This window comes from Tursiops truncatus, chromosome 5, assembly GCF_011762595.2.
Source record: "Tursiops truncatus isolate mTurTru1 chromosome 5, mTurTru1.mat.Y, whole genome shotgun sequence".
Taxonomy (NCBI): domain Eukaryota; kingdom Metazoa; phylum Chordata; class Mammalia; order Artiodactyla; family Delphinidae; genus Tursiops; species Tursiops truncatus.
This window is the reverse complement of record NC_047038.1, coordinates 71000017-71025583: the sequence shown is the minus strand read 5'-3', so window position 1 is coordinate 71025583 and position 25567 is coordinate 71000017. Positions and strand designations below refer to the sequence as shown.

The 25567-nt window shown below is 37.6% G+C and overlaps 2 protein-coding genes across 5 annotated transcripts in view; both read right to left on the bottom strand.

Moving 5' to 3' along the window:
* SLC10A4 (solute carrier family 10 member 4) overlaps positions 1–12616 on the bottom strand; it is a 63774-nt gene extending 51158 nt beyond the window's left edge. The window contains exon 1 of the mRNA XM_004327939.4: positions 11316–12616. The gene's annotated coding sequence lies outside the window, so the exon portion shown is untranslated. The remainder of the gene's footprint in view (positions 1–11315) is intronic.
* Positions 12617–13159: 543 nt separating this feature from the next.
* The window catches only part of SLAIN2 (SLAIN motif family member 2), an 80835-nt gene continuing 68427 nt past the window's right edge, over positions 13160–25567 (bottom strand). For all 4 annotated transcript variants that reach the window (XM_019928225.3, XM_019928222.3, XM_019928223.3 and 1 more), the window contains 2 exons: positions 17153–17471; positions 13160–15780 (listed from right to left, as the gene is read on the bottom strand). In XM_019928225.3, coding sequence (XP_019783784.1) covers positions 15714–15780; positions 17153–17471 — 386 coding nt within the window. In that variant the 3' untranslated portion in view covers positions 13160–15713. The remainder of the gene's footprint in view (positions 15781–17152; positions 17472–25567) is intronic.

Sequence of the window (25567 nt, the reverse complement as noted above, 5' to 3'; positions counted from 1 at the left end):
TAAATAAAATTTTTTAAAAAAGAAAGAACACATAGGCCACAAGTTCCTTGACATCACTCTTAGTGATGAATTTTTTGGATTTGACACCAAAAGCAAAGGCAACAGAAGCAAAAATAAACAAGTGAGACTACATCAAACCAAAAAGCTTCTGCACAGCAAAGGAAACCATCAACAAAATGAAAAGTTAACCTACCAAATGGGAGAAAATATTTGCAAATCATATATGATAAGGGGTTAATATCCAAAATATATAAAGAACTCGTAAAACTCAATAGCAAAAAAACCAAACAATTCTATTAAAAAATGGGCAGCAGATCTGAAAGACATTTTTCCAAAGACAGAGGATCTGAATAGACATTTTCCTAAAGATGGGCAATAGGCACATGAAAAGATGCTCAAAATCACTAATCAATACGGAAATGCAAATCAGATCCACAATGACCTATCACTTCCCACCTGTTAGAATGGCTATTATCAAAAAGACTAGAAATAATAAGTGTTGGCAAGGATGTGGAGGGAAACTTTGCATTGTTAATGGGAATATAAATTGGTGCAGCCACTATGGAAAACAGTATAGAGGTTCCTCAAAAAATTAAAAATAGAATTACCATATGATCCAGCAATTCCACTTCTGGGTATTTATCTGAAGGAAACAAAAACACTAACTTGAAAAGATATATGCACCCCCATGTTCACTGCAGCATTATTTACAATAGCCAAGCTATGAAAGCTACCTAAGTGTCCATCAACAGATAAATGGATAAAGAAAATATGGCATACACACACACTCTGGAATATTATTCAGCCATAAAAAAGGGAGGCAATCTTGCCACTTGAAATAGCATGGATGGACCTTGAGGGCATTACGCTAAGTGAAATAAGTCAGCCAGAGAAAAACAAATATTGTATGATCGCACTTATATATAGAATTTAAAACAAAACAAAACAAATCTAAAATACAAACAACCGAGTTCATGGATAGAGAACAGACTGCTGGTTACCAGAGGTGGGGAGGGGAAGTGGGAGGGGGTGTGGGAAGTGGGTGAAGTGGCTGAAAGGGGTTAAAAAGTGGAAACTCCCAGCTATAAAATAAATAAGTCATAGGGATATAATGTACAACATGGGGACTACAGTTAATAATGCTGTATTGTCTATTTGAAAGTTGCTAAGAGAGTAGATCTTAAAAGTTTTCTTCACAAGAAAAAAAAATTTTGTAACTAGGTATAGTGATGGATATTAACTAGAGTTATTGTGGTGGTCATTTTGCAATATACACAAATAACAAATCATTATGTTGTACACCTGAAATAAATATAATGCTATATGCCAATTATATCTAAATTTAAAAAATAGATAAATAAAAGAGACAGTGTTAAAAAGAACTCTTTCTAGTTATTTGTAAGTCTGCCTGGTTTGGTATCATCTACATGGGAATAACCTATAGGTATTTCCTTTTATCTAAAAGATGAAGTGTAAACACTCTAAGTAGCTGCCGGCCAAGTTACCAATTCTCAAACATAACTTTCCCTCTCCCCTGCAACTTTCTAAAAGTGTATATTAAAAGAAGGATGTCTACCATAGAAAATCAAGTTTTCTAACTAAAACTTTCATGTTATTTTAAAGGAATCAAGAAACTCCTATAGCAAAACTTTTTGTAAGGGACTTAACAGATTTTGCTTACACTTATTTAGTAGTCAGAGTCTCCTTTATTTACTATAAACCAATAGTATAACGTCATATAATTATATTATATAATTATATGAATATAATTTCATAATTTCTCAGTCCACAGCTTAAGGCTGTGCAGAATAAGTTAAATCTACAGAAGACTTCCTGGCTTGCTGAAGAATGAAAATAGGTGGAAAATTTTAACATTTAGGTTAAAAATATAAATATGGATTCTTCACTTATGTTCACCTTACTTCTAAGAGAATAGTTGTATTATAAAATAAAAATACAATCAGTGCTCTGAAAAGGAAAAGGAAGCAAATATGCCACATGAGGTTTCTCCTATTTTCTTCAGCTTCATGATATTTTCCTTTCTAATAAAAACTTCTTCTTGGGCTTCCCTGGTGGTGCGGTGGTTGGGGGTCCGCCTGCCGGTGCAGGGGACGTGGGTTCGTGCCCCTGTCCGGGAGGATCCCGCGTGCCGTGGAGCGGCTGGGCCCGTGAGCCGTGGCCGTTGGGCCTGCGCGTCCGGAGCCTGTGCTCCGCGACAGGAGAGGCCATGGCAGTGAGAGGCCCACGTACCGCAAAAAAAACAAAAAACAAAACAAAACAAAACAACTTCTTGTATTTATGTAAACCACCTTATATTTTTTTGGACCAAGGTAGGCTATAAAGAAATAAATTCAGTTACTACAATTAAGCATCATTTATACATCTACTCTTTCTGGCAACAGGGAGAAAACTGCAAACATGACAAAGCACAAACGTCTTGTAATCAAGGGGGGGGGCACCCTCAGTTCCTCAAGAGAGACTATGATTTTCCAGGTACTGCATTCTAGACTAAAGTTCTCACATGGGCCCTCATATAGGGGATGTTAAGCCATATAATGAGCAATGCTCCTGGTAATTTTACGCCAGAGAGAAGCAGCTTTTGTGGCTGTTCTTCATAAAATTCTGGATAAAGCCCAAAGCATAACATTAAAGTAAAATTTATGAAAATGCCTTTTGTGGCCCAAATATATAAACTTAAGATGACATAAATAAGAAGGCTAAGACAAAGAAGAGCATCTCCCACAAACCAAATTCTACTCGTTAAACTAAAGTCAAAATTTTAGTTTTTTTAGGACGGGTGGGGAAGTTAGAAGGAGAGCTACATTTCTCTTACTTTTTGAAAAACCAGTAGGTGTACATATGCACATGGTAAAGAATTCAAAAGTACAAAAAAGTATGCTGGTAAAATAAGTATTTTTACTACTATTAATCTAGTCCCCAGTTCCCCTCTCCACAGGTCAGTCACCAGTTTCTTTTGCTTTCCTCTAGAGACAGTCGCTGTTAAGCAAATATCACACACAAATCTTTTTACTCCACAAATGGCACTGTTTGGCACTTTGTTTTCACTTTTAACACTGTATCTTTGGTATCATTCCACAGCATTATATAGAATTATTGTATCTTGATCTTCCTTATGGCTACATGATACTTCAGTGAATAATGTATCATAATTTATCCAGTGTCCTACTGATTGTCATTTAAGTTCAGCCTTTGCCACAAATAACACTATAATAAATGTTCTATATTCACATCTATACAAGCACACATACAGGTGTAATATAAATTCTTGGAAATCACTGGATCTACATTTTAATCTACATTGTAAATTTTGTTAAGTGTTACAAATTGCTCTCTCAAGAGATTCTCAACAATGCTTTCATTCAATATTTAAGTGCCTACAATGTGCTAGGCACTGTTCTAGGCACTTGAGGTACAATGATAAACAAATCAACGATTTCTGCTCCTGTGAAACTTATATCGTGTGTGTGTGAGAGTGAGAGACAGACAGAGAGACAGAGGAGTTATCAAGAATGACTCCAAAGTTTTCAGCCTGTTGCCATCAGCCAAGATGGATGCAGAAGGTTTGCAAGATCAGAAGTTTGTTTTGCATATGTACACCCTGAGACTTCTGTTGGATATCCAAGTGAAGATACTGAATCAGCAGATGGGTGTGTAAATCTGGAGTGCAGGAGATGGGTCTGAATTCCAGACATATAATAGATGATTTCTAAGCTATGAACCATTGAGTGAGTACAGAGAGAGAAGCTGACCAAGGACTGGGTCCTGGGATACATCAAATTAATTGCTGCAATTAAAAAATTGAGAAACTCTTGGTGAAACTGATAAGGGAGGAGAGGTGGGAGAAGGACAGGGAGAATGCAAGAATCCCCAAATATCAATACAGGAAATGAAAGGGACATCACTTCTGATTATATATTCATTAAAAAGAATCATGAAAAATTTTACTAAAAACTATCTAAATGTATTTATCCAGGATACATATAGAACTCCTACTAATCAGTAAGAGAAAGAAAACTCAGAAAATCAGGCAAGCTATTTGAACCAACTTCACAAGAGGATATCTAAATGATCAATGATCATATGGAAAAGTACTCAACCACATAAATTATCAAAGAAATGAAAATTTAACCCACAAAGATATCACAACACACTCTGAATGACTACAGACTGTCAATACCAAACATTGGCAAAGATGTGGAGCACTGCAGGTAGGAATGGGAGCTGGCACACCACTGTGGAAAACAGCTGCACATCATTTTATCCAGAAATTCTACTTATATACATATATCTAGTAGAAATGCATGCACATGTACAAGGAAGTTCATAGCAGCAGTACTTTGACTCCACTGATTTCCTCAATTGTTGAGGAACAACACTGCTTGCACTGAACACACCTGGACAGTCTCCCCATCTCAAAGTCAGCAGATTAACCTGAATTCCATCTACAACTCAATGCTCCTTTGCCATGAAATCTAACACACTCATAGGTTCTAGGGATTAGGATGTGAATATCGTTGGCGAGCTATTATTCTGCCAACCACATTTTTACTTAATATAAGCATTTAATACTGTAAATTTCCTTCAAGTTACTTTAGCTGCTTTCCCCAAATATCAATGTTTTGTACCTTCATTTTCATTCAACTCAAAATATTTCCTAATTTCTCTTGTGACTTTGTCTTTGATGTGTGGTTATTTAAATATATGTTTTATATAAAATTTCCAGAAAGTTGTATTTTCCAGTTATCAATCTTACTGTAATCTATTTGTTTTTTATTTTTAAATTTTATTTTATTATCACTTATTTATTTTTGGCTGCGTTGGGTCTTTGATTCTGTACACGGGCTTTCTCTAGTTGTTGTGAGCAGGGGGTTACTCTTCGTTGTGGTGTGTGGGCTTCTCATTGCAGTGGCTTCTCTTGTTGCAGAGCACAGGCTCTAGGCGCCAGGCTTCAGGAGTTGTGGCTCGCAGGCTCTGGCGTGCAGGCTCAGTAGTTGTGGTGTTCACGGGCTTAGTTGCTCCGTGGCATGTGGGATCTTCCCGGACCAGGGCTTGAATCCATGTCCCCTGCATTGGCAGGCGGATTCTTAACCACTGCGCCACCAGGGAAGCCCCTATTTCTGTTTTATTCAGAGAATAAAATGTGTTAAAAAGTTGTTCTTTTTGTTTTCTATAATCCAGCATATATTTTGGTTACTATTCCATTTGTACTTAAAAAAATATGTATTATGCTGTTATTGGATTGAGTATTCTTTAAATGTCAATTCAACCAAGTTGCTTGATAGTGTTGTTCAAGTCTTCCAAATCCTAATATTGTCTATTTCCTCTTTCAGCTCCATCAGTTTTTGCCTCATAAATTTGAAGATTTTTAGGTGCGTACATTTTTAGGACTGTTACAGCTTCTTGGTGAATTGACCTTTTATCATTATGTAATTTCCCTTTTTTATTCCTGGCTAATCTTCCCTGTTCAGAAGTCTACTTCGACAAATGCAGTCACTCTAGCTTTCTTTTGATTGATGTTTGCATGGTACGTCATGCTTCATCTTTGTATTTTTAACCTACACGTTCATATTTATATAAAACATATAGTTATGAAGCATATAGCTGAGTCTTTTTATGCAATCTGACAATCTAATTTGGTGTGCTTAAATCATTTACAGTTAACGTTAATTATTGGTATGGATGGATTTAAGTCTTCCATTTTAATGTTTTCTGTTTGTCCTGTTTTTGTTCTTCTATTCCACCTTTCCTGCCTTCTTTTAGATTATGTGAACTTAAATTATAACATCTATTTTCTCTCTCTTAATTGCAATTGCAATATACATATTCTAGAGATTATGATATATACACCTGACCTTTCACAGTCTATTTAGAGTTAGTATTTTGTCACTTCAGGTAAAATATAGAAGCCTTACAACTATACAGGTCTCTTTACTATTCTTATAGTTGTCATATGCATTATTGCTAAATGCACTGAAAACTTCTTTTGACAAAGTTATAGTTTTTGCTTTCAACAGTCATACATATTTTAAAGAACTCAGAAAATTTTTCTTTTATTTTTAACCACATAATTAACATTTATGCTGGTTTTCCTTCATTCTTGCAGTTCTAAGTTTCCCTCATATGCCATCATTTTCTTTAAGTCTGCAGACAATAAATTCTTAGTTTTCCCTCACCTGAAAATGTCTTTACTTTGCTTTGATTACTGAAGAAAATTTTCAATGGATAGAAAATTGAGTGGATTATTCTTTTTTTCAGCACTTTAAAGATCTTTTTCAGTATTTTCTGGCCTTCAGAGTTTCTGATGAGAAATCTGTGATCATTTAAGTTGTTGTTCCACGGGCTTCCCTGGTGGTGCAGTGGTCGGGAGTCCACCTGCCAATGCAGGGGACGTGGGTTCGTGCCCCGGTCCGGGAGGATCCCACATGCCGCAGAGCGGCTGGGCCCGTGAGCCATGGTCGCTGAGCCTGCGTGTCCGGAGCCTGCGCTCCGCAACGGGAGAGGCCGCCGCGGTGGTGAGAGGCCTGTGTACGGCAAAAAAAAAAAAAAAAAAAAAAAAAAAAAAAGTTGTTCCACGATACATAAAGTGGTTTTTTCTTTGCGCTGTGTTGGGTCTCTGTTGCTGTATGCGGGCTTTCTCTAGTTGAGGCGAGCGGGGGCTACTCTTCATTGTGGTGTGCGGGTTCCTCATTGTGGTGGCTTCTCTTGTTGTGGAGCACGGACTCTAGGCACAGGGGCTTCAGTAGTTGCAGCACGCAGGCTCACCAGTTGCAGCATGCAGGCCCTAGAGCACACAGGCTTCGGTAGTTGCGGTGCATGGGCTCAGCAGTTGTGGCACACGGGCTTTAGAGCACAGGCTCAGTAGTTGCGGTGCATGGGCTTAGTTGCTCTGCAGCATGTGGGATCTTCCCGGACCAGGGATCGAACCTGTGTCCCTTGCATTGGCAGGCAGATTCTTAACCACTGCCCCACCAGGGAAGTCCCCATAAAGTGTTTTAATCTAGCTGCTTTCAAGATTTTTTTTTCTTTATCTCTGGTTGTCTGCACTTTAATTATGATGTGTGTCTGTGTGTATTTCTTTTGAGTTTTTCCTTTTTGAGTTAAGCAGTTTAACTATGATGTGTCTTGGTGTGGTTTTCTTTCAGTTTATCCTGTTATCAACCCAGGTAGGTTCAGTTCACTGAGATTTCTGAATCTGTAAATTTATGTCTTTCATCAAATTTGGCAAGTTTTATCCATTACTTCTTCAAATAATTGTCCCATACCTAGCTCTTTCTCCTCCTTTTCTGGGATCCCAACATTGCTGTGCTAGAGCCAGCTTGTACCAACTCACAAGCTGATTTTGCATAACTCTTCCCAATACTATGTTCAATGACATCATGTTGATAGCTTGAAAATGGCCATGGTGGGAATATTTACCTGGACATTGGAAAGCATTACAAATGACTTTTTTTTTTTTTTTTTTGCGGTACGCGGGCCTCTCACTGTTGTGGCCTCTCCCGTTGTGGATCACAGGCTCCGGACGCGCAGGCTCAGCGGCCATGGCTCACGGGCCCTGGCTCACGGGCCCAGCTGCTCCGCAGCATGCGGGATCCTCCCGGACCAGGGTACAAACCCGTGTCCCCTGCATCGGCAGGCGGACTCCCAACCACTGCGCCACCAGGGAAGCCCCTACAAATGACTTTTTTTGAGAGCTAGTTTACTACTAGACTCCAGTGAAACCAATGTTACGCCTTTTGATATTGGTCCTCTGGTTCCTGAGGCTCTGCTCATTTTTTCAATCTTTTGTTACTCTGTTATCTAGGTTTAATAAATTCTATTGATCTCCCTTCAATATCACTGACTCTTCTGTCATCTTCAGTTAGCTATTGGATCCATCTAGCAAATTTTTAAAATTTCAGATACCTTTTCAGTTCTAAAATTTTTTTTTGAAAAAAAAATTTCTACTTTGTTGAGAACTTCTATAGTTCCATTCATCTCAAGAGTGTTTTCATTTGTCTCATGTTATAGTTATAATGGCTGCCTTAAAGTTTGATAATTCTAACATCTGGACCATATTGGTGTCAACATTTGTTGTCGTACTTCTTGAGGAATGATCTCATTTCCTTGGTTCTTTACAGGCTGAGTAATTTCAGATTATATGCTAGACATTTTGAATATTATACTTTAGACTCTAGGTCCCATTAAAATGTTCTGGACAATGTTGATTTTTGTTTGTTTAAACAGTCAACCTAGATAGGTTCAGAATGCAACTTCTGTTCCATTTTCTGTGGGCTGTGGTTCCAATGTCAGTTTAGTTTACAAAGGCTTTGTTATTCTATGTTGGATCTACCTCACACATGCACTGCTCAGTGCATGACAGACACAGTTAGGCTGTGTCATGTTCAGTGGTTTAAATTAGTTCAGTTCTCAAAGGCTTTGCTGTGCTGCTTTGGGTCTGAGTATGTGTAGCTCAGGCGTAAACCTGGTGCTTGCACTAATCAAAACATAAAGGACCGCTTTCTCCAGCTCTCTCATCAGTTCCCCCCTTGCCCCAAAGGGCACCTCTGCCCTGTCCTGTGACCAGATATAAGGGTTCTCTCAGAATTTTAGCTCCATCACTATTACTGTGCAGTTGCCACAACTCAGTTTACCTTCAGGACAAAGAAAGTAGAGAAAAATGGGGATTATCTTCACATTCTTCAAACTGCAGAGGTTCTTTTCCCATTTCCTCTGTCAGAAAAACAGGCTTCCCATCAATTTTAACTGTTGGCACTGTTTGCTACCAGGGCTTAACTGGGGTGCTCACCAGTGATAAATCATGAAAGAAAAGCAAAAATAAAAGCCCCCAACATGCCCTAGCTTCCAAGAGCTATTTTTTTTTCTCATTTTTTGGGATTTTCCTTTCATAGGTTTTCCCTCAGAATTTCCTCTGGTTCAAACTACCAGAGGAGTCCTTATGACAGCTCTGTTGGGTGCCCTCTCTGAGCTCAGGGCTAAGATAAAAGAGGAAAAAAATGGAAAACTCATCCCTGTATGGGTCTCTTCTCCAGGTTTGACTCTCCTCCCAATCCACCTGCTTTTGTTTACTTTTCAGTGTCCTCAGGTAGGTGTCTTTTGCATTTTGTCCAAAATTTTTAGTTGTAAGTGGGAGAGAAGGGCTTTTGAGGGCTTACTCCATCTTGGTTATCCCTGAAGTCAAAATCTGCATTATTTTCAAGAGACCTAAACTGGAAACAACCTAATTGTCCTTCAACATTAGAATGGATAAATTGTAATATATTTATAAAATGGCATATAATATGGCAAGGAGAATGAACACACTACAGTGACATCCGAAACATAGGTGAATCTCACATTATCTTTGTTGTTTACTGCCAAGTCTGACAGAAACACCACTTTTAGCCTTTAATCAAAATGATAGGCAGAAAAAAATTACAAAGTATCTGGTTACATTTAGATAAAGTTCAAAAATAGGCAAAACTAAATTATAATGTTGGAAGTCAGGATACCTGCTATCTTTGAAGGGGAGGAAGGAAGTAGTGATTGGCAGATGGCATTAGGGGAGTATTTTTGGGGTGTTCTTAATAGTCTAATTCTTGCCTACATGGTGGTTACACATGTATTATAGTTACTCACTAATTCATTCAGCTGAACATTTGTTTTGTACATTTTTCTGTACATATTTTATATATCAATTTAAAAAACACTTAAAAAGTTAAAAAAATTAACTTCCTTCTGGTGGCAGATGCCAGAATCTTAGCTTAAATCAACCTTTGTATTAACGGGAACTTATAATAAGGATACTGAGGTGCTTTGTGGAATTCAAGGCAGGAATGATACTAGGCTGCATGAACAATTTGAGCCAAGGGCTCAAAAATACTATCGGGGGCTTCCCTGGTGGCACAGTGGTTGAGAGTCCGCCTGCCGATGCAGGGGACGCGGGTTCGTGCCCCGGTCCGGGAAGATCCCACATGCCGCGGAGCGGCTAGGCCCATGAGCCGTGGCCGCTGAGCCTGCGCGTCCAGAGCCTGTGCACCACAACGGGAGAGGCCACAGCAGTGAGAGGCCTGCGTACCACAAAAAAAAAAAAAAAAAAAAAAATACTATCAGAAACTTCCCTCTCACTACAAATGTTTTCTCCAGGAAAACATGACCATTGACATGAAATAACCATTCTATACGATATACACTGAGACATTTGTGTAAGTACCTACTGTTTTGTTTGCTCAAGACTAGGCCTACTTACTGGGGATAGCACCACTTTCAGGGAAAACGGTCTTCCCTCATTCTCTCCATATGGTTTTCACAAGAGCTACCTGGTTTTTGCTACGTGGTTTTTACTTAACCCCAATCACCTGCCATAGTCAATTAGCCCAGTAATGGGCACCTGACCTGTGCTGGGGAATCCTATTCCTAGAAGTTTTGTTCTTGGGACCAGCGTTCTATTTTTAAACAGGAATGCTTGGGGTAGGGTGCAGAAATCTGCATTTTAGCAGTCTGTCAGGTGATTCTAAAGTCTGAGAACTCTAATCTAGACTATCTTGATTCTTTATTTGCTTGTGCCTATTTCTTCAGAGGTATTTTATTTTGAAACGGGAGCTGTACTCAACCAATACTGTCAATTCATGGCTTGGTAGACTGGGGTGGGGTAGGGTGGAAGCTCAAGTGTCAATAAAAGATACTATATAAAGAATATGAGAATATAAATTTGGTGAAGTTTTGGAATATTTGTATACTCTTTCTGGAACTTATTTCTCCCCGAGCAGAACCAATCTAAATGATGGCAGTCCTCAGTGACCTCAGAATTAAGAAAAAGTTACAATGTCAATCATGAATATAATCCCAATTTCATTAGGGGGAAAAAAGACAATATCCTTAAATTTAAGTGAGTGATTACCTATGGAATTAGTGCTTTTTCTTCTTTGTAATTTACTGTTTCTCTACTTTCCTAAAATAATTTTTCATAACAGAAACCAACTGATGTTATAAAGATACAAACAATATATTTTTTTAAATCAAGGAATATCTACAATCAGGAATTGAGAAATGTGTCATGCTTTCAGTAGGCAGTTAATATACACCTCTGTTCAAAAGCAAACTCATGTCAGCATTGTAAGTGAAAAGTATTTTCTCATCTTAAACATAAGACTTCTTACTCTTCCACTTAATACAGTTTTCTCCTGCTACTGAAAGTAGAAGCATTTCTATGAAACCTTTCCTAAGCTGAAATGGCATAAAGTGAAGAAGCAATTATCTGAGGACACATCTTACTAACAGATACACAAAATAAATCAAGATAAAGCACAGATGCTCACATAGTTCCAAGCTATGGTGGCTTGATGCTGAGATGCTGAGTAGTTCCTGATGAAGGACTTCGCAGTGGGGGGCACACTGCTCCCTGCAAAATAAACACTGAATGCTATTTTTGCTTTCCCCTTTTTCCATAAAAGCAAAAATACTCTTCAGATTTCTTTTGATTAGTGAAAACAGCTACTAATATGTCTTTCATAAAAGCAAAGTGGCATACAATGAACCTTTGAAATATGGGAGATACCTGCATTTTATAACCATGTTAAGGTTAGCACTTAAATATTTACTTCTGGAAGGTGGGATTGCAGGATCCCAAGGTGAAATGTGTGATCATTTCCCCTTTTATATTTCTTAGTATTTTCAGTTAAGTAAAAAAGTAATGGGTCTATTATTTTTAAAATCAGAAGAAATAAGCTCTTTTCCCCTTCTTTTTAAAGAGAAAACATTAAAGTTATCCAGTGTAAAGAATTGCTGTGAAATTAGCATGCAGTTAATAGTTTTAACTGAGTTGTATTAGCTAAGGTCCATGAGTGAAATCCGTTCCATTTTCATACTAGTAACCAGAGGGCCATTTAGTCTACTCAGACTTTTATTTAGATCATTCAAATATGTTAGTGGTTGCTAACTTCGGCTTCATGCTCATGTGAACATGCTGTTCACTACCTCCCTCCAAGTTAGTTTCACTATCATTTATTCTTATTCTATTTTGTAATTCAAAGCTAAACTTTGATACAGCAAATAATTCACAAGAACCACCATAAACATTTTCCTGTTACACAGGGTATATAACAAGTTTAAGTAAACTTTTCATTCATTAATTTACAAGTATAATGGCATTTATTTTAAATGGTTCTTAAAAGTTTTCAGGTTGGCTTGGGAGAAAATTCAAGCAGGAAGGTGTCATTTCTTATGACTCATTAGTGAGACTAATTTTAACATGGAGGACAGTAAAAACTTCCAAAAGGGATGCGGGGAACTAATAAAACAGTGTACGATTCTTGATATTTTCTGTTTATCCATAAGAGAAAGATGCACATGATCAACTAAACAAATATTCATATTTGGTTTGAAAAAGTAATTAACTTTCCCTCTTGGATACTCTTATATAATAGTTTTTTGCTTGTTTTACGTATGCTACCTTTTTCTAACTAGATATCAATTCACAGCAAGTTAAAAAGTTCCAGGAAAATAGCAATTTTGAGTAAACTACAAATTTTACCCCCAAATAATCCACATATGAAATAACTAGGGCAGAGAGAATACATGATATATTCCAACCTCACAGAGATCAAGTCTGGAGGGCAATATGATTTGGGTTTGTGTTTTTAAAAAATCAACTGAGCTACTTATTATTACCAATTGTAGGCAACTGGTGGGAAGGGGGGGCAGATCTTACCATATCCAGAAATTAATAAAACACTTAAAAAAACAAATATAAATTTAATAATAAACATTATGGTCAGGTTGTTTATTAAGGAGGTAACCACACGTACAAGTTCGGCTATAGAAATGTTTTTGCAAATCAAACTTCATGTGATCTAAAAGGACCATGCATAATGTCAAAAATGGACACCTGTACATTCAATAAAAAGTTAAATATACATAGTCTAGATCATTCTAGAGTTATACAAACATCTGGGGACACATGTATCTAATTTCCTTTCAGAAAAACTTTTTTATAAAAGTGACGTACTGAGATAATAATTTTAAAAAGTATCTGACAATTATGAATGGTCCCCAGTATTACAAAATGTGATTTCCAGGGTATGAAAACCAAAAAAAGCCAACCCTTCAGAGAGCGTTTTATATTATACAAACAAGTTTTGTAGAAAAATGATCCAGCAAATGCTTGAGTTAAGAATATTTATATTTTTTCCAATTCTTTACACTTTTATTAACACACTTACAAAAAATAACATTCAAACACTGAGAAAATTAAATAACTTTGGAAGCAGAGCTCACAGCTTTCTGCTTACATATAAGTGACAATTCTGGGCTGTTGGCACAAAAAATAATCAACATTCATAAAACCCTTACTACTATATATCAAACATAAGTTAAAATCATAGGCACTAGTTTATCAAATCCACACTTCATCTGTAAGACTAACCACAGTGAATCCTTAGATTTTTCCCAAACAGAAAAATTGGCAATACACAAAGGCTTTCTAGTAAATAGGCAATTTTTCTCTTTAGGAAACTAAAAGCCAATAGTCTGTGGTAGTACAACAGCAGGTAAAATAATACTTTACCCAACTCAGATCCAAATATGTTTTTAACAAGTGATGAAATATTTTAATTAAAAAAAAATAGACATTTTTTTTTCTGATGCAGCCATTTAAAAACAAAGTTAAATAACCTGAATATTCCTTTTGAAACTGATAATCTAACTTAAAAATGTAATGGGTGTTTTGTAATAGGGTTAAAATTCCTTTTAATTAGTAGATTGCAGCATTTTTTTTTCCAATGTTGCACTGAAAACTGAGACCTATTTTCTTTTGTGTATATGTGGTTTCAAAAAGAGACAGTGGCTAGTTCTTTCTTTTACTTACTTAGATTTTTACATGCGATACCCCTCTACCCGAAACAGATGCTTTATCTTCCTCTGAAAAGCAACATTTTTAAGTTCATCATCATGTGGAATTCTGGCGCCATCCTTTCCTGACCCATCCCCATCACCCTCAAATCCATGGATAAAATTTCTTCCTTGCATGAAACACCAAAATACATTAGCACTGGCATTTTGAATCTCCAGCTGTTTGTGCTAACTGAATGACTCCCTACTGGTCAAGCTAATAAAGACTACCATGGGGTCCATCATGGCAGAACAGGGGTCTTGGTTTTAAAAGTTTTATCATTCTCTCAACCTATCAACCTCAGTGCTATCCTGAATATAAGCTTCCCATTTCTCTCTCAATTTCTTTTGCCAACTTACAGAATGTGTTTGACTAATAGGAAATGAACTTATGTTCAAATATCTAAAATTCTTTAGTGACCCAGCTGCCAATATTTTAAAGCTGTTCAAATTAAACACTTAAAAACAGACTTCACCATGAAAAATGAGAAGCCTGCTGAAGAAGGAAGTTTTAGTCTGGTAATAGTCGAATAAAAACCAAAATAAGTGATTTCCAAGATATACATAAGGGCCATCATAGAGCAAGTGTTTAACAGCTTAGAGTCATATGCAGTAGGTTTCATTTGTTACCAAAAAGGCAAAAAATTGATGTCAGGCAGAATCTAAAAGGGGCAGTATTTTCAAAGGATGTTTTGAAACAGTTAGTTTAAAGTGGATCGACTTAAGTAGGATTCAGTAGGCTATAATTTCCCACCACATAATAGGCTACTGTGTCAATTAATAGTAACAATACAACTGTCGTTACCAGAGATTTTGTAAGGTAAGTGCATAGATTTCCCTCCCCGGTTTTATTGTATGGTTTTGTTCCAGGTTGTAAGCACTGAGGTGGTGTTAGTTATATCAAGAATAAACACGCATACTACTTGCTCTTTCCCATCGTGGAAACCTGTTAATAAAAACAAGAACTCTTAGTTCTGTAACAGATGACAGCATGTGAAGAAGTTGGCTTCAATAGCAAAGGCTATCTTTCCTGAGCCAGGAGCTATAAAGTTTAGAAAGATTGTACAACTGATATTAAGCCCTTTTGGCAATCAAAACAAACACACAGAAGTCCGATGTGTCAATGCAACATGATGGATGCATGCTGTAACACTAACTTGTAGTGGTGATATGTGAGCTACACCCAAAACTTAAGATTAAACAAAATAATTTTTCTAATGAATCTGCAAAAATAACTTATAGGATTCTTCCAAATTTAGGTATCATGTTTTAAATCTCTAGCCCAGGTTTCTTCCCACCCTGCCCCCCTGCCATCTCAATCTAGTTTCCTGGAGAACTAGTGAAACACTAGTGAAACATTTTAGATAAGTAGTCAGAATATTACTTCTCATTAACACAAATATTTATTGATACTATTTATACAGTAAATTAGGTTGAATGTGAAGTTTTGGATAGCTTGAATTCACCAGTTTCTTGTGCACAAAGGTACTCTCTCATTTACAAATGGGCATTTCTCTTTGGCATCCATTAGTTTTTTGCCCAGATATTGGCCTCTGTCAAATATTAAAAAATCAACCTAGTTTCTATTAAACAAAACTAAAAGTGATTCCGTGGAGAGTGATTGTATGATTACCAAACACATCTGATGTTAAATGTCATTAAAGTGCTGCTTGATCATCTCTGTCAGTTTGTGCTAATTAAGACAGAGAGGGCTGGGATTTTATAAATCCCAAGAGTCTTATCTGAACAGTCTGCATATAAAAGTTGTCTCTTAGCCTGGTGAAGGGGTATCCATGAAGCTGTGGACTCTGCATTCTTGTCTTTGCTGGTCAATAACAGCCATCTTTCCAACTGTCATCTTTCATGCTACTGTAGGTTTTAGGAGCTGGCAAGGATCTGAAATAAAGCAATTTATAAAGTGATTTGCAAGTTTTAATGGAACATTACCATTTTATCTTCCATATATATTAATTACTTTGCAGGTGGCATCACGATCCAATGTTCTAGGGCACTGCTGAGATCAAAGCTCTAAACAGCTATTAGCGCAACCATCCCACACTCAACATGTCTACAACTTTCAAGTTTCACTGGGCATCAGGTGACTGCACTAACCTCTTTTTTGTTAACATAGCCACTTGAGTAAGAGAAAAGATTGTCTTGTCTTTTCCAACTGAATGGATCACCAAGCTTATTATTTACTTATTTATTTGAGGGGCAAATTAATGAATGTGATATTAGAGGTGTAGTGTCACCATCACGAGAGAGGCAGAATGGGACAGTGCTTAAAAGGACTCTGAAGTCAGACATACTTAGAACTGAAGGTCTTACTAGCTGAAGTCTTAGGTAAATTACTTAACCTCATTAAATTTTAATATTCTCCTCTGAAAAATAGGCATAATAACAGTACCTACATGTTTAAAGCTATTGTAAAAACTAAATAAGGTACAGATATGTTATTTAGCATAGTACGTAGCAAAAAGCTGTTATACTCTATTGAATTCAGAAATGTAATATGTTATCTTAGAATAAAAGAGGTACGGGTAATTCAGTTTCAATGCTTACAGCACAAAAGCACTTTTTTCATGCAAATAAATATTTCAAGTTTAATTATATTTGACACCTAAGTTTACTGATAGTGGTAAGCACATTTCTGAAAGGTGGATGAAGACTACAGATACATGGTTCCAAACCTGGCTAGGCTCAGAATCACCTGAAGATTAAACAAACAAATTTAAAAACAGCATACCTACAGATTTGGGGCTTCATACCAGATCTACTCTCTGTGGGTAAAACTTAGGCCTCTATATTTACATAAATTCCACAGAAGATTCTGAATTGTAGCGAGGTTTGAAAACCACCCTCCTGGATTACATACTCAGACCTGATGGCTAGAAGTTTTATCTTAAATCTCATTCTAGGTTCTATTATGCTTTTAGTATCTTTATTGAATATCAATATATTCAAAATGAACAAATACCACATCCAAATGAAGTGGTTCTAACAATTTTTTCTAGGAGTTCACCAAGATACTTAGTCATGTTAGGCATCTGGGCAAATTTAACCTGTACCAAAGTGATATAATACCCCAATGTCCCAAGTGAGAATTTCTTAAGTAAGGAAAGAAATGTTTTATTCAAATTGTACTAAGATGCTAGTGGGAACCCACTAGGACTCTTGATCTTCACTATCAAATGCAGAGATGAGGATAATTCCAGTCTACCCACTTCCCTATGCTCAAGAAGATCAAAGCAGGGCATTTGCCACTTACCTGCGAACAGGCTGTGCAAGTTTGCTGCGAGGCACTGGTATACCCCCAGCAGAAGGGGCACTGGGTCTGGGCAAGCCACTTCTCATCACAGTTGTCCCTGCAGGTCTGGTTAGAGTAGTGCTGTTGATATTGCTGGGAGGATTTGCTGGGACTGTGTTCTGAACCATGGGAGGCCCAGGTGAGGAGGTGGTTTGCATGAGTTGTGTTGTTTCTTGGCTACCAGGAGAACCAGAGCCATGGTTACTAAATGCTTTTACTGGTTGCCGGAGAGCCAAAGGAGATGGTGCTGCAGGGGAGCGGAATTTGCCTGGAGAAGGTACTGTAGAATGGCAAAGAAAAATCAATGTTTTCAGTGGAAACCAAGTGCAAGTGAAACCACTGCTTTATGACTGGGCACCAGTACATCTGTATTCATGAAAATTCACTCTACAGAAATGCAAGGAATAAAGAATATTTCTAGGGAGATAGACAGATAGATAGATAGATCGATCACTGGTAGCTCTTAAGTAACCAAGTCCTTACTCAGAGGACTGCAACTATCCTTGACAACAGTGTTTTAACTAGATCAGCTAGGAATCTACAAAATCAGAAAAGGCACTGCAGCATTCTGTTTTACTGTGGAAACCAACCTGAGCCATATTCTAGAGGTGAAAAAAATGCTGACTACTAGACAGCTGACTGGAATTTGAAACACACTTTCCCCTCAAAGAAACATTCATGTAAACATGTATCAAGTATCTGGAGAGTGTACCTCCAAGTCCTGCATCATCCATAGTGTAACTTATAATTTAGAAACTAAACCTGCTTCTATTGTTGTGCTTCACCAAGTAGGGAAGTTATAAATCTAGTTAGGGGCATATCAAGAGGTATATGAAGTCACAGGATAAAGATGGTACATTTTGCTGGAATGTCAATTCTACTAAGTGGTTATTTAAAATACATGTTGAAACAAATAATGATATATGAAAGAATTAAATGTACAATTTGCATTAATTTTTAAGTCAAAATAAGACTTCAAATAATTTTATTCTTGTAGTGGTCCCTTAGCATTGTAAGTTCAGATGTCCTGGGGGACATTCATCCTTTCCTGTTTATCCTATTTGGATAAATCATCTCTGGAAGGTTTCTTCAAATGCCCATGAATGGCTATATACAATATAAATAAAAAATATTACCTTAACATGCTTTACCTAGCAAAGAACTCTGGGGTGAGGTTCAGAGTGAATTGGGCGGGGGGGAGAGGAAGGGAGGAGAGTGCAGGGGAGAAATGAATCAGAGTCACCATATTCTCTCTCAACCTCCATTAGTTTGCCAAGGATATGAGTAGAGGAAAGTTTGACTGTGTGTCAGAATCCGTAGAAACTTTAAAAAAAGGTTGGCGGGGTGAGGGGGGAGCCCAGGCACCACCCCTAGAGAATCTAGTCTGGAATGGAAATCAAGATATTTATTTTAAAACCACCATAGGCACTTCCAACCATGTTGACAAAAACAGGACAGGGCTTACCCAGTTAAGATACATAAGAACAGTTTTCAAATATTGGACAACAGGCAGTACGGGACTGTAATCCCTGAGAGAGGGAAAATAAATGTGGTGAGCTCTACTGGCACCCTGGCTTATTTTTTTTGGGGGGGGGGCTTGGATTATAGAGTGAGGAGGAGGATCCAGAGTAGATCAAAGTTATCTTGCTGACTTGAGAAGACTAAACTTGGAATCTGAGGGGAAGATTACCTTAGAGGAGGGAGGTGCTCCAGAAGACCTATATAACTCAGCTTAGAGGTCTGCTTGAACCTTTGCTGGAATATTGAGCTGTGCATGCACCAAGTGAAGCTCCATGACACTGGGCAAAGGAGGCCTGGAGCACTGTAAACTGAACAGTTTCCAAAGCTCATACAGGACTAGGAAACATCTGAGTTTCAACCAATTAGATCAGAGAATCCTTGTCAAACACCCAGGGCAATCAGGGGACACTCCAAAAGGAATAAACTAGTTCTAGAATAAAGCTGCCCCAAATCCACTCAAACAAAACTTAAAAACAAGCCACTAAAACAGGGGTCAGCAAGCTACCACCATGGGAAAGTAAAATGCTTTTTTTAAAAAATTTTTATTAGAATATGGCAAAACTCATGTGTTTCTATATTGTCTATGGCTGCTTTCCAGCTACAAGAGTAGCTGAAAATTTACAACAGAGACCATATCACCCACAATCCTAAAATATTTACTATTGGGCCCTTTAAGAAAACGTTTGCTGATCCCTGCTATAAAGGATTAAACTAACCCATAAAAAACTTACCTGTTTATCACAACAAAGTCTACACGATTTAAAATAAGGTAACAAAATCCAGCACAGAACATAAAACTTCACAATGTCCACTAACCAATAAAAAATTAGTAGACATATAAAGAAATAGTAAAATGATAACCAAAACTAGGATAAAAATTAGTCAAGAGAAACAGATTAAGAAGTCACAGGAATGACTGAATTACCACGCAAGGACTTTAAAAAGAACTATTACACATATGCTTAAGGATATAAAAAATATATATAAATATGAGGTAATAAAAGATTTTTTAAAGAGCTCGATAGAACTTTAAAAAAAAACATTTTTTCTATTATTATTGTTATTATTATTAGCCATGCCCTAAAGCTCGCAGGATCTTAGTTCCCGAACAGGGATCAAACCTGGGCCCCCTGCAGTGGAAGCATAGAGTCCTAACCACTGGACCACCAGGGAATTCCCAATAGAACTTTTAAAGATGAAAAACTTATAATATATTCCAAGTGCTAAGTTCACTGGATGGGAATTAATAACAATTTAGATGTTGCAGAAGAAGAGGTAGCTGAAGACATAACAATAAGAATTATCTAAACTAAAGCATACAGAGAATAAAAAGACTCAAAAAAGAAATGAAAAAGACTCAAAAAAGAAATGATAAAGCCTTACTGATCTACACGTCAAAATCATGTGGTCTAATACATGCAACTGGAGTCCCAGATGAAAGGGGTTATAAGTGGGACAGAAAAGATTTGAAGAATGGCTGAAAATTTTCTAAATTTGATGATAACTATAAACTCAAGTATCTAAGTAGTTTAAAAAACAAACTTTTTTTTTTTTTTTTCCCCGACACAGACCTACTGGAGAATGGACTTGAGGATATGGGGAGGTGGAAGGGTAAGCTGCGACAAAGCGAGAGAGAGGCATGAACATATATACACTACCAAACGTAAGGTAGATAGCTAGTGGGAAGCAGCCGCATAGCACAGGGAGATCAGCTCGGTGCTTTGTGACCGCCTGGAGGGGTGGGATAGGGAGGGTGGGAGGGAGGGAGACGCAAGAGGGAAGAGATATGGGAACATATGCATATGTATAACTGATTCACTTTGTTATAAAGCAGAAACTAACACACCATTGTAAAGCAATTATACTCTAATAAAGATGTAAAAAAAAAAACAACTCAGACTTCGATCTAGAGTTCTATATCCAGCAAAATTATCATTCAAAACTAACATCAAAGTAAAGACTTTTAAAGACAAACAAAATCTGAGAATATTTGTTGCCAGCAAGTCTTTCACTAACAGAAATACTAAAGGAAGTTCTTCAGGCAGAAGGAAAATGATACCAAATGGTAACCCTGATCTGCATAAAGCAATGAACAGTGCCAGGAATGGTAAATATTTTGGGAAACATAAAAGATCTTTAATAAATCATTTTTAATTTCACTAAAAGATAACTCTGTAAAATAAAACAAAAACATTCTCTGTGATTTAATATAATATATATAAAGAGAGTAAAAGTAAATGATAAATGTAGCACAAAAAATAGGAAGGAATGGAAATATACTGTTCTGAGGTTCTTACATTATAAGTGAAGTGGTATATTACTTGAAGATAACTGTAATAAGTTAAATATGTACACTGCACACTCTAAAGCAACCACTTAATAAAAAGAAAAAAAAAAAGAGATAGAAAGTAAGCCAACCATGAAAATAAAATGTAATATATAAAAAGTACTCAGATATTCCAAAAGACTGAAGGCAAAGGAGAAAAGGAACAAAAATCTGAAGAGACAAAGAAAACAAGTTGTGAGACAGATTTTAAACCAACCATATTAATAACTGCATTAAACGTGAATAGTGATCACTCCAATTAAAAGGTAAATATTGCCAGTATGGACAAAAAAGCAAGAGTAACATGCTATCTAAAAGAAACACATTTTAGATATAAAGACACAGGTTAAAAGTAAAAAGACAGAAAAAGTTACCTTATACAAAACTGATTATGAAAAAGATGGAGTGTTTACAATATCAGAAAGCAATTACCATCAGAGATAGAGTTCATAAAGTCAAAGGGGTCGATTCAGCAAGAAGACATAAGAATACTAGCTATGTATACCCCAAAACAAATATACAAAACACATGAAACAGACATAACTGAAAGGAACTAAAAAAGTCCAGAATTAGTTAGATATTTCAACACTCCTTAGTAATAGAGGAAACAAATAGGTAGAAAATCAGAAAGGACAAAGACATGACCAACACCATCAATCGAGCTGACCTGACATTTATAGAACACTCCATTCAATTGGACACAGCTCAAATGTCCATCAGCAGGTGAACAGGTAAACAAATTGTGGTATATCCATACAACAGAATACCACTCAGCAACAAAGAGGAGAAAACTGCTGATAAAACAAGGATGATTCTCAAAAATTTGGCAAATCTAACTTATGGTAACTAAGCACAAATCAGATATTTGCCTGAGGCTGGGAGAACTGACTGGGAGGAAGTACAAAAAAAACTTTGGGGGATGATGTAAATGTTCGATAACTTTACTGGGCTGGCTGCATGAATGTATACTCTTGTAATTAAAATTGTGCATTTAAAATTCCACCTGAGTAAAGCTGATTAAAAAAAAAAAAACTCCAGGACTTCCCTTGTGGTCTAGTGGTTAAGACTCCGTGCTTCCCCATGCTTCCACTACAGTGGGTGCAGGTTCAATCCCTGGTTGGGGAAGTTCTGGATGCTGCAGGGTGCAGCCAAAAAAAAAAAAAAAAAAAAACCAAAAAACCCCCCAAAACTCCATAAGGGGCTCTAAAGTAAGGCCATAATTGAGAATAATTATGAACCAATTGTATCTTGAATCAATTATATCCAACAAACTGTTACAGTCTCTTCTGGTAGAAAACTGAAGACAAGATGTCCACAGGATCCAAGTACCCTGAATTGCAAATTCCATGATCTTCACAGAAGTTTTTTTTTTTGTACCTTACATAATCCATCTTCCCCTTTCTATAGGTGACTATGAAAGTGTGTTCTCAATTCTATTCCCTACAGTCCCACTTTTGTCTCTGCCCAAGTTGTTTCACTGTCTTCCTGGAAGCTCACTGAATAACTGAGACTCTATGTCTAAGTTATCCTCTAGCCACTATCTAAGGGTGGTGCCTAGACCTGCTCCTTCCAGTACCAACTCCAGAAAAGCCACCTTCAGTCCTAGTTTTTTTTTTTTTTTTTTTTTTTTGCGGTACACGGGCCTCTCACTGTTGTGGCCTCTCCCGCTGCGGAGCACAGGCTCCGGACGCGCAGGCCCAGCGGCCATGGCTCACGGGCCCAGCCGCTCCGCGGCACGTGGGATCCTCCCGGACCGGGGCACGAACCCGCGTCCCCCGCATCGGCAGGCGGACCCTCAACCACTGCGCCACCAGGGAAGCCCTCAGTCCTAGTTTTTTTTTACCATACTTGGCAGCCTTTTGACTGGGATTTTGTTTTGGTGGGGATGCAGGTTTCAGATAGGAGGCAAGAACAGTAAAGTTCAGAGGAGGATCACTGAGTTTCAAGGAGTATTTTGGAAAAGTCTGGAGAGCTGGGGATAGACAGAAATGAGGTCAGGTTAAGAGATTCACTAAGACATTGTGAACGACAATCTAGTAGGTGAGAGACGACCAAGGAGTCCTAGGCTTCTTTCTTATGGTGACTGATGTAGAGGGTATGGTGAAATTAGGCAGATCATCTTGATGAGGCTGACAGTGTTTCATTTCTTTCTTTCTTTTTTTTTTTAACAGTATTTATTTATTTGCTCGCGCCAGGTCTTAGTTGCAGCAGGCAGGCTCCTTAGTTGCGGCTCGTGGGCTCCTTAGTTGTGGCATGTGAACTCTTAGTTGCCACATGCATGTGGGATCTAGTTCCCTGACCAAGGATCGAACCCGGGCCCCCTGCATTGGGAGCACAGAGTCTTAACCACTGCGCCACCAGGGAAATCCCTGAGAGTGCTTCATTTCTACATCACAGCTTTATAAATACTGGAATATATCTATAATGTTTGGAATGTCTCACCAAAGCTTATCTTGAAAATAGGCTTTGTGAAAGCCTTTTCCTCTGGAAAAGCTTCTGACCACCATTTTAACTATTAATAGTTATGCCAGGGAAATGGTTGTCTCCTGAAATTTTTTAAGAACGTGAATCTCAGACTTCCACTTGGAAAATGGAATAGATGAACTTTTCCCTATTTCTCCCAGTAAGTATAATTTAAGACCTTGGACACTGTATATAAAACAGACATAAGACTGAAACATGGAGAGAAGAAGAAACACTACCCAGGAACCTTGAGATCTGAGGGATGACATGGTAATGAGTTCCCAGGATTTTCTTTTGCCTCATATATCCCAGATTAAAGCTGAAGAAGGCAGCAACCCAAAAAGACCTTTGGGTATGACAGACCAAAAACAAATCTGCTCTCTCTAGCCAAAGGACTAGGAAGAAAACTTTTAGATAACTGCTCTGCTCCAGCCAAACACCACAGAAAAAACTGTGGCACTACTGTCACCAATGCCAACAAAGGCTAGTGGGGAGCCTGGACTTCTATCCTTTTGAGACTGAACAAGGCCTACAAACACCTTATCCAGGGAGGTAAGAGAGAAGGAAGTAATGAGGTGCTCTTTTCCCTCCTCTTGGGTTGGTGTCAGAGGAGGACTAATGGAGAGTCAGGACTTTCATGATTGCTCACTGGTAGTAAGACCACCCTCAACACAGTTTCAGTGGAGACCACATGGGGAGCCAAAATTTCTACCTCCACCCAGTCGGTCCCTCCCCATTGGGTGTCAACAGGAACTGAGTGGGGAACCTGGGCATCTATTCCCATAGCAGTAATGAAATCCCCTGCCCCATATCCACCAAATGCCTGAGTGGTGTCAGAGAAAGACATACCCTTTCATAAAAGGGTAGGTTTAAATAAGATCTAGACTCTCATAATCTGAAAATGTCCAGATTTCAATTTAAAAAAAAATTCATCATACCAAGAACCAGGAAGATCTTAAACTAAATAAAGAAATACAATCAAGAGATGTGAACACCAAGATGACAGAGACGTTAGAATTATTTGACAAAGATTTTAAAGTAGCTATCACATATAAGGAATCTAAAACAACAGTACTGAAGAACCTAGTGGCAGGGCAGTAATAAAGACACAGATGTAGAGAACAGACTTGAGAACACAGGGAGGGGAGGGGAAGCTGGGACGAAGTGAGAGAGTAGCACTGACAAATATACACTACCAAATGTAAAATAGGTGGCTAGTGGGAAGCTGCTGCATAGCACAGGGAGATCAGCTCGGTGCTTTGTGACCACCTAGAGGGGTGGGATAGGAAGGGTGGGAGGGAGGCTCAAGAGGGAGGGGATATGGGGATACATGTATACATATAGCTGATTCACTTTGTGGTACAGCATAAACTAACATAACATTGTAAAGCAATTATACTCCAATAAAGATATTTAAAAAAATAAAGTAGCTATCATAAAATTTTTTGAATGAGTAATTCTTAACACTTGAAATATGCAAAAATACAAAGTCTCAACAAATAAATAGAAGACACAGAGAATCGGGAATCAAATGTAAATTTTAAAACTTAAAAATGCATTAACCAAAATAAAAAACTCAGTGGATGAGCTCAGTAGCAGAATGGGGGCTGGGGGAACGCCAGTGAACTGGAAGATAGAACAAAAGAAATTACCCAATTTGAACATAGAAAAAATAGACTTAAAAAAAAAAAAGCCTCCCAATGAAATAGAAATACAAGTGAAAATAAACAAATAGGACCTAATCAAACTTACAAGCTTTTGTACAGCAAAGGAAAGCATCAACAAAACAAAAAGACAGCCTACAGAATGGGAGAAAATATTTGCAGATGATGTGACTGACAAGGGCTTAATTTCCAAACTATACAAACAGCTCATACAGCTCAACAACAAAAAACAATTGAAACAACCCAATTGATAAATGGGCAGAAGACCTAAATAGACATTTCTCCAAAGAAGACATACAGATGGCCAACAGGCACATGAAACGAAACTCAACATCGCTAATTATTAGAGAAATGCAAATCAAAACTACAATGAGGTACCACCTCACACTGGTCAGGGTCACA